Source organism: Halyomorpha halys, unplaced genomic scaffold (genome assembly GCF_000696795.3).
Source record: "Halyomorpha halys isolate HHAL.00 unplaced genomic scaffold, Hhal_1.1 Scaffold644.1, whole genome shotgun sequence".
Classification (NCBI taxonomy): domain Eukaryota; kingdom Metazoa; phylum Arthropoda; class Insecta; order Hemiptera; family Pentatomidae; genus Halyomorpha; species Halyomorpha halys.
The window spans coordinates 598,745-608,497 of record NW_027104642.1 but is presented as its reverse complement, the minus strand read 5'-3'; the positions used below and the strand labels follow the sequence as shown (position 1 = coordinate 608,497).

Genomic DNA, 9,753 nt, shown 5'->3' with positions numbered 1-9,753 from the left:
CCTTACAAAATAGCGCTTAAGAAACTTTGTAATGGCACGATGCAGCACCCCACGAGATCAAATGTTGTAGACAGTATTGTCAGAACACTATTCCCTGAACAGGCGAATAGTATTGAATGTATTGACAATATATATATAACGGACTTTGCACAAATTACGCAGGAAGAGATAGAGGACATCGCCTTGGACCTAAAACATGGCAAGGCACCAGGATTGGACGGAATTCCTAATGTAGCTCTGAAGGTGGCTCTCAGGAAACGGCCGGATCTTTTCATCGATCTCTTCAATTCGTGCATTCGTGAAGGCACAATTCCGAAACCTTGGAAGAGACAGCGCCTCGTACTCATTCCAAAGAGTAAGGGAAGACTGGAAGACCCGTCAACCTATCGTCCAATTTGCTTATTAGATACCATGGGTAAGGTATTCAAGAAGATCCTTTCCCTCAGGCTATAAGAGTTCACAGAGGGAGTTAATGGCCTCTCGCATGCTCAATACGGATTTCGTAAAGAGCGATTCCATGATAGATGTGTTGGATTGGTAGTCGAGATGGCCCGCACAGCAATTGCGGTAGCAAGGTGGAGGAGAGGTGCTAAGTGTTATGCAGAAATCATCACGCTAGATGTTAAGAATGCCTTTAACACTGCAAGATGGACCTGTATAATAGATGCCCTACGGACTATGGCGGTGCCAGCCTATCTTATGAGAGTTCTCACAGAGTACTTTACTACAGTTCAGCGTGGAGAACAGCAGGAGGAGCTATGGCAAGAAGTGCGAAAGAGATCGAGGAAGAAACCTTGCCCAAAGCCACCGAGACCTGCTGCAGTCATAGTAAAAATACCGGAGAGCCAGTCCTACTCAGATGTCCTACGAAAGGTGAGAGAAGATCCGGCGATGGTGGAAATAGCTTCATCAATTACAAAGGTCCGAAAAATTAATAAAGGAGACCTTTTACTCCAATTGGACAGGAAGAAAGAGCAATCTCTTAATTTACTAAAGAGTTCAATGGAGGGTATGCTTGGCGAAGGGGCAGAAGTGCGGACTTGGACGGAGGAGTCCCTTTTCGAGCTGCGAGATTTGGATGATCTCACCACCAAAGAGGAGGTTGTAGAGGCCTTAAAACCTCTCCTGGGTGAAGAGTCAATGTCCATCACAGCGGTAAAGTCCGTCCGGAAAGCCTATGGCGCTACGCAAACGGCGGTCATTTCACTTCCGGTTCTGCAGGCAAGGAAGATCATGGCTCATGGAAAGGTCCGAGTAGGACTGGTTGTAAGCCGTATACGAGAAAGACTCAAAGTTCCAAAGTGTTTCCGTTGCTGGGAGTACGGACACATAGCCCGGAATTGTGTTGGAAAGGATAGGACCTGCCTATGTCGAAACTGTGGTAAAGGAGGTCACAAAGCTAGTGATTGTGACCAGAAACCTCGATGCGCATTATGTACAGGTAAAGAAGATGCCGACCACCCCAGCGGAAGTAGTAAGTGTCCAGCTTTCTGTACAGCATTGAGAACAATGATGCAAGTCCAACAACGTCGCAGATGAGAATACTTGATTGGTAGTCGAGATGGCCCACATAGCAATTGCAGGTGCAAGGTGGAGGTGAGGTGCTAGGCGCTATGCAGCAATCATCACTCTAGACATTGAGAATGCTTTTAACACTGCAAGATGGACCAGTATAATAGATGCCCTATGGACTATGGCGGTACCAGCCTATCTTATGAGAGTTCTTACAAACTAGTTCGAAGATAGAGTTCTGTTTTACTTTTCAGACATTGGCCAAAGAAGATATGAGGTGGCTGGTGGTGTCCCACAGGGCTCGGTATTAGGACCTCTTCTGTGGAACGTCATGTACGACGCAATCTTCAAATTGACATTGCCGGAGGGAGCCACAGTTGTGGGATTCGTAGATGACGTTCCAGTTGTAGTGGCGGCGAAGTACTTGGAAGAAGTTACCCTCATCGCAAACCAGGCTGTTGCTATGGTCCGAGATTGGCTGTCTTTGGTAGGCCAACAACTTGCGGATCACAAGACCGAGGTTCTCCTAGTAACTAGCAGAAAGCAGACTGAGTCTATCACTGTCACGGTTGGTAGGCACGAAATTCGTTTCCAGCCTTGCTTAAAATAACTAGGAGTCATGATCGATGCACGTCTCCACTTTAATGTTCACGCGGAGTATATTAGCGCCAAATCTGCTAAAGTAGCATCCTTTTTGTCACGCCTTATGCCAAACGTTGGAGGTCCCAAAGGAAGTAGCCAAAGGCTTCTTGCTACTGTTGTCCCCTCCATTATGTTATATGCAGCCCCGATATGGAAAGAAGCGATGGTTACCATATCATACAGGAGAAAGATGGTTTCAGTTTATCGCAGTGTTGGTTTAAGGACAGTTAGCGCTTTTCGAACTGTTTCCTATGAAGCAGTGTGCGTGATAGCCCGAATGCCACCTGTGGAACTCCTTGTTGAAGAAAGAAGCAGGCACTATGGACGACACTTACACGTTTCCAGAGAAGAGTGAAAAATAACCATGGCAGCAGCGTTGGGAGACTGCAGATTCCAGGAGGTGGACTCGCAGGTTAATACCCAAAGTTGGCACGTGGTATGGTCACCAGCATGGTGAGGTGGATTTTTAAATAACCCAAATGTTGACCAGACATGGATGCTTTAGAGCCTACCAGTACCGTTTCAAACTGGACAACACCGCAGAATGCCTTGGATGTCAGACTATCGAGGAAACCGCAGAGCACGTGTTTTTCACTTGCATTTGCTTTACAACAAAAAGAAGTGAATTGGAGAGTGTGTGGAGGACGCATCACACCAAAAAATGTGGTGAGCTATATGCTCCTCTCAGACCAGCATTGGAACGCAGTGAAGAGATTCACCACAGTCGTCCTCATGAGGTTAAGAGAGGAAGAGAGGGCTAGAAGACGTTAGTAGTATGGAAACGTAAAAACCATGTGAAGAAAGTGAGGTGGTACTCAGCCATTTCTCTCCATGAAGTAATGCCTAGCAACGGTCCCGTGGAGAGGAATGAACAGGTGTAGGGCGGTTGCCCCATTTAGCAATCATCAATACCATGGGAAAAAATCAATACTACGAGATGTGCGGCCCTTGAGCATTTACTAAAAAGGATGTAGAATAAATTTTGAATAATATATATAACTGGTTATTAAGGAGGGCTATGCAGCTGTCTTCAAACATGGATTATTTACTATTTCTTGGTTGTATGCCTTTGATTGTCCAGGAGGAATATTAATAATAATATATGTTATCATTATATTAAGAATAATATATGTTATCATTATATTAAGAATAATATATGTTATCATTATATTAAGAATAATATATGTTATCATTATATTAAGAATAATATATGTTGATCACTGATTACCATATTTTTGCCACTTGAATATATATAAAGCCACAAAATGTTTACCTAGCCCTCCACATTCAAAATAGCACCAACAGACAAGATTTTCCAATCCATGAAATGAAATATAATCTTCTCACCATCAAGTCCAAAAACTTTCTCAAAAAGCTACGGGTCTTATTAAATATTCTTTAGCTACAGTAAAGGACTTTTTATGACTCATTTCACAAAGAAAGGAAGGCTTCTTTCAGGGACACTACCATTAAGACATAAAAATTCCGGTAATATCGGATAGCTCTCTAATTAACTTGTACACCAGTTGTTGTATAGCCCATATAGACCAAGTATGAAGAGCTTATTGCAGGGTTCTTCATTACTTCTACTCCTTATATCTTGTACTTCTAAAATTTAACTATTTTGTGCTTAATTTTCATTAACTGTGTTAAGTTTTCTCACTTTCTTCATAATTATTTTAATATTTTAATCTAATAATTGCAATAATTATAGTTCTGGTACAATTTTTTACTAAGAATAGATTGCTTTCCAAATTGAGGGACATTAAGTTTTGTAGTGGATAACCCATGTTACAGTAAATTTCAACTGGGTTAGCAATCTCGAGAAATAAACCAGATGAGAAGTGATTTTACGTAAAATGTGGTGCGTCGTGGCAGTTTTTTGGTTACGAGGGTTCCATTCTGGGAAAGACAGCCCAAAGGTTATGCTTCTATGTTTAGTGGAATTATGATGTTTTGCACTTCAGACTGGTTTCAGATGGCAGAGCAGGTAACACTGAGCTTTACTGCAAACAACTGAAAGAATTTATGCAGTTATTAAATAGAAGTACCCAACTTTGGCTATCTAAATAAACCAATATTTCAGGAAAACAATGCTCCTTCTACCCAATGTTCAAACTTAATAAAAGAAAAATTATAAAAAATGATGGGTATTAGAATCTTACCTATCCTTAAGACCCTGTCAGTGCCTCATCTTGACAATGATCTTTTACGGTCAATGGAAAATTTTGAAAGGCCAGTACTTAAAAAACTACGAGGGTATCAAATCACGATGTGAGTTTTTGATCTCAAAAACCAAGGATTGGAGTCAACACAATATTCAAATTCTGGCTGAAAGATAAGTTATAGTAATTGATAATGATGGTCTGTAGTTTGAAGAATAATTTTAATGGGTAGATTTTTAAACTAAAAGGTATTTAATGGACAAAGAGTTTTGCAGTGACCTATTATACTAGATGATCATAGAAGTATTTATGATGAAGCTAGGAAGGTTTTCAGATAATGCCTAATTCCCTAGTTTTCCTATACTACCCAGTCAGTGAGTGGAGTTAGAACATATTTGTAGGTACAGTACTATTCAGAATTTAGTGCAAATTATGATATTTAATTTAAAACAAAATCTGTGTTTAAAAATTAAAAGAATCAATTTACTTCAAAAAGAAAATAGTACTGTACTGCATTAACAATAAATTATTGTTGTACAAGAAATATATTCCTAATTTTTACCTATAAGGAAATATTATAAATAAATCTGTATAAATAAAGCTAATACAAGGCATTACAAATTTTCATCAATTAACATAAACACGTTACATAGAATAAAATCCATAAAAATACCTGTAATATTTTGTCATGCATTCGTAAACCTGATTTTGAAGCAGGACTTCCTTCATGTACTTCAGTTACATAAATACCCTAAAACAAACATGGAAATATTGATAAAAAAATAATAATGCAGCAGATAAAGAAAAACAAGAAACAAATAAGTCTTAAAGTTCCCAAAGTTACATTTTCAATTCTAATTTATTACATATATAAGAAGATAGTCAGGGTTGCGGTCAAAAGAGAAACAAAAATAGTTTTAAACTATTTTTGTTTCTTTTTTGACCGCAACCCTGACCATCTTCTTATATATAAATTTTGACGGTCAACTATATATATAAATTATTAGTTTAATTTTTGAAACAGAAATAATATTTTAACTTTTATCTATAACATATTATCAGATTTAATCAATGCCAAAGATAATTTGACTAATTCAATCATCTAATTTAATCATAGTTGAATAAATAAAAAATGTATTAGATACAAAAAATATAGTACATTCTCACTTATATATGTGTAGAGTATGGTATAGATGTTTATAAACAAATTTCCATTTAAAAAAAAAAAAAAAAAAATACGTATCATTGTTCCAAGATCATCTTGGATTACAGATTACAAAGAGGATGAAATTCTTGGTTGTTATAGAATGTTCATGGTTATATGTTTGTTTAAAAGAATTGCCTTCTTAAGAGGTAACAGGAACCATCAAGAAACCTTCAACACTGATATGAACATGATCAAATTATGTTCAGTGAGTAACTGTACATAATAAACTAAATGCCAAGTTGAGTCAAACATGTGCTAGGTATGCCACTGACTACCTGCGTTGTTTGATCAAATGTACTATAGGATTCATGTCAGGAGAACGTGCTGGTAAATTCGTTGTGGTAATCCTTACTTCCTCCAAGAATTGGGTGACAACTCATGCTATATGGGATCGACCATTATTATGGATTAACACAAAATTTTCCCCAATAAATGGAGCAAATAGGACCAAATTTTCCATAAGAACTTCCTTTATGTCAGTTAGTGCAGTCAATAATCTATTCTATATGACAGTAAGTTCGGTACGGGCATGGACAATGATTCCATCTGACATCATAACTGATTGTCTTTGAAAAGGCTATGACTTGCACATGGTACATGGATCAAAGCACTCTCCACACATGGTCCTAGTCATCTGAGTGCCATAAACCCAACCGGTACTCAACTGTGAAGAAACAGTCCCCCACTGTTCAAGTGCCTAGATGAGAAACCGATTTGCAAATAGTTGTGTTTCTGTTCGATGCCTCTCCAGTTGTAGAGGACCTAATGCCTGATGCCTAGACATAAGATTATTTTTATAAAGCCATCTGATGACTGTTTAAGAGCTCAGACTTGGATTATGGACTGGTTCAAGTTGACTTCAAACCTCAGAAGCCATTAAATGACAGTTGCATAATGTCTTAAGAGCTATAAAACGGTCATCTCTAGCCATCGTACGTTACTGCTGACTACTACCTTATCTTCGATTGGGACTTCCGGTTGTCTTAAGCAGCTATATACCCTCAAGGATGCTAAAACACAGCACCTGAAGAACATTGGCTATGTACATGCTGACTCTAAATCTTTCGTTGACCAAAGACTCAAGACCATACTTTTAACAAAAAAATTAATTAATGGATAAATAATTGTTTATTTATTTACTTTTTACCTAACATCTTTAAAAAAAAAAAAAAATGATTTACGAAATCAATGAACTCACTCAACAAATTCCCTCTAGTAGTGAATTGATCTAACTTGTTTATCTAAATAGTTATGAAAGAAGAACGAAGAAAGAACATGCCAATAATGTTGTTTTTATGATTTAAGAAGATAACTAACAGTTATAATTAGGTATTATGGACAATAAACAGATTAAGACAAGGGTCTGGGTTTTTTTTTGTCCCTGTGTGTAGAAGAACTGAGGTTCTTAAAAAGGTTTATATAAAAATTGGTGCTATTCTTCACCTAGTTCCAACAAAATACAAACAAATATTATATCAACAATTTTTTTTTATATTTATAAAAGAAATGCCACAGCACTTGAAATAGAAAAAATATCCTTAACAATGTTTTCCAGGCTTCAATTCATACCTTCAGTGCCTTCTCAAATGTTATTTACTTATTTTACTTGTCTTCAACCTATTAAAAACATAAAGATACTCTAGTTATTTTTAAATAATAACAAGCAAATGTAATTCTGTCAACTGAGGTTCATATTAACTTTTGACTCAATATAAATTTAATATACTCATAATATCAAATCAAATATTGATGAATTAATGAAAATTTAAGTTACTACATATTTTAACTATTCAGACATTAACATTTAACATTATGACCCCCAATTCACTTCAACCTTCAGTTCAATTAAATTATTGAACATTTTAATGTTTTATACATTTACAGTTACACTTGTACAGAATGCCACTATCATCCCTTCATTTAAGTTAGCATTGTGATTTCTTTAAACTGTGACCTTGACCAGTTTAAAATTTTGAAAACTAATTTTAAAAAAATATTTCAAGACAATTCTTTTTAACAGCAATAATAATCCAATTAAAAGATAATTCCACCTTAGAATAATAATAAATTACGAAAATAATGTTTAAATAAAATAATTTTATCCAATGTAATATTATAATCTTACGAAACTAAGATTATAATATCAATATTAAACCTTTTTAATTTTCATTTAATTAAAACTGCTCTAAAATATCTAATTATTATATCATACCATAATTAGACCTTCCTATTAATACAAGACTAGAATATTAAGAGGTAATACAGTACGAATATTTCCCTCCTCTAAGACACAACCCCTGATGAAGACCTGAAACTCAGGTCGAAACTTTGGCATAAAATAAATAAATATGGTTTTGTTTATTTATGTTGTTCTTTGCTGACCGCACCCCCCGACAAACTTCTTCAAGCATTAAGAGGTATGATGTTATAAATTTAATATACACTATATAAATAAATATGTGTGAATATAGTCAGTTATACATACATAACCAGAGTCGTTACCATGTTAAGACAATCCATTTTTCGTTGTCGGTTTTGTAATAATGTGTTTTTTACAGGAATAGGTCATCAGCCATAGGCTCTACCCCCAACCTAGAGGACCAGGAGGGTAATTATTCCTCAAAGGACCTCTTTTGCTGGTGGTAATTATTCCTCGAAGGACCTCTTTTCCCGATGGTTCATGTTCCTCGAAGGTCCTCTTTTTCCGATGCTCTTCAAAGGAGGAATAAGTACCACCGGAAAAAGAGGTCTTTGAGGAATATGTACCACCGGAAAAATAGGTCCTTCGAGGAATAATTACCACCTGAAAAAGAGGTCCTTCGAGGAACATGTACCACCGGAAAAAGAGTTTCTTCGAGGAATAATTACCACCGGAAAAAGAGGTCCTCCTGCTTGACCCCAAGGAGGGCTCCAGAACCCCCAGAGCGGTTTACCTCTGTCCCACTCCGCTCCCAAGAAAAAAAAGGAAAGAGCACGTTAGACCAGATTTTCATCCTAAAACTGTTATTTAAAAAATGATGGGAAGTAGATCAGGATGTTCACACCTTATTTGTCCATTTCAAAGCAGCCTGATTCTGTAAACAGAAATTGAATTAGAAGATAATGACTGAGCTGAGGACCCCGGGGGAAGTTGGTAAGATTGACAAAAGCGTGTACAAATGATCCTAAATACACAGTCCAGATACAAGGAGAAATATCTGAAGCCCTTAAAGTCAGAACAGGTCTGAGATAAGGAGATAGACTCCTGGCCAATGCTGTTCAACTTAGTCCTAAAAAAGTGATTAGAACACCACGCAAAAATGGTGGAGTGAACACATCAAATCACAGACATTATGGTCCTAGAATGTAACCAAGATGACATAAAAAGACTCAAAGATTCTAAAATAAAAGCAGAAGAGAATGGCTTGCAGGTAAGTGAAGATGAAATGAAGTGTATGATTGTAAGCCAAAAAATCCACCCAAATGACATGGTATAAAGGATTCTAATTATTGCACTTTTAAAATATTAATGATTAAAACAATTGCGATAGTAATAAGGTGTAGATAGTTGACTTATATGATAGGCGTAGATTACTGATTGGAGAGATTTGTCGGGGGGTGCGGTCAGCAAAAAACAACATAAATAAACAAAACTATTTATTTATTTTATGCCGACGTTTTGACCTGAGTTTCAGGTCTTCGTCAGGGCTATGAACAAAAGAGATAACACCAACATTTCGAGAAACATAAAATTGAAAAGGAATAGTAAACAAACAAATTTGGAATTAAACAAAATATTGAATTGAATCATAAATTATAAAAAAATTGATAATTGATAATTGAATAGTAAAAAAATTTATTGATAATCGTGGAATTAGATGGTAGTAGATTGAAAACAGTGAAAGATGAAATATAATATTCTGTAGGTAAGAAGATGTGTATAATATAAGATATGTAAGTAGTGTCTAAAAAACTGAAAAAAACAAATATTAAATCTACAAATTGAACAATATGACAGAAAATGAAACATAGTGTGTGAGTGACTTATATCTGAATAACAGTGTGAGTATTAACTTTTATATATATATATATATATATTGTAATATGCTCTTTTTGAGTAGATAGTATATTTTGATATATAAATGGTTTTAATATGTTTTATTTTATGTATCATTTTAATATTCATTGCTTTGTTTATCCAAAAAGCAAACTAACCAAGTTTCATTGTTTATAATAACAAGATGGCGG

At 35.9% G+C, this 9,753-nt stretch overlaps 1 protein-coding gene across 1 annotated transcript in view; it reads right to left on the bottom strand.

Moving 5' to 3' along the window:
• The window catches only part of LOC106684995 (tax1-binding protein 3 homolog), a 19,229-nt gene that overhangs the window by 4,940 nt on the left and 4,536 nt on the right, over nt 1-9,753 (bottom strand). The window contains exon 3 of the mRNA XM_014427430.2: nt 4,993-5,070. Coding sequence (XP_014282916.1) covers nt 4,993-5,070 — 78 coding nt within the window. The remainder of the gene's footprint in view (nt 1-4,992; nt 5,071-9,753) is intronic.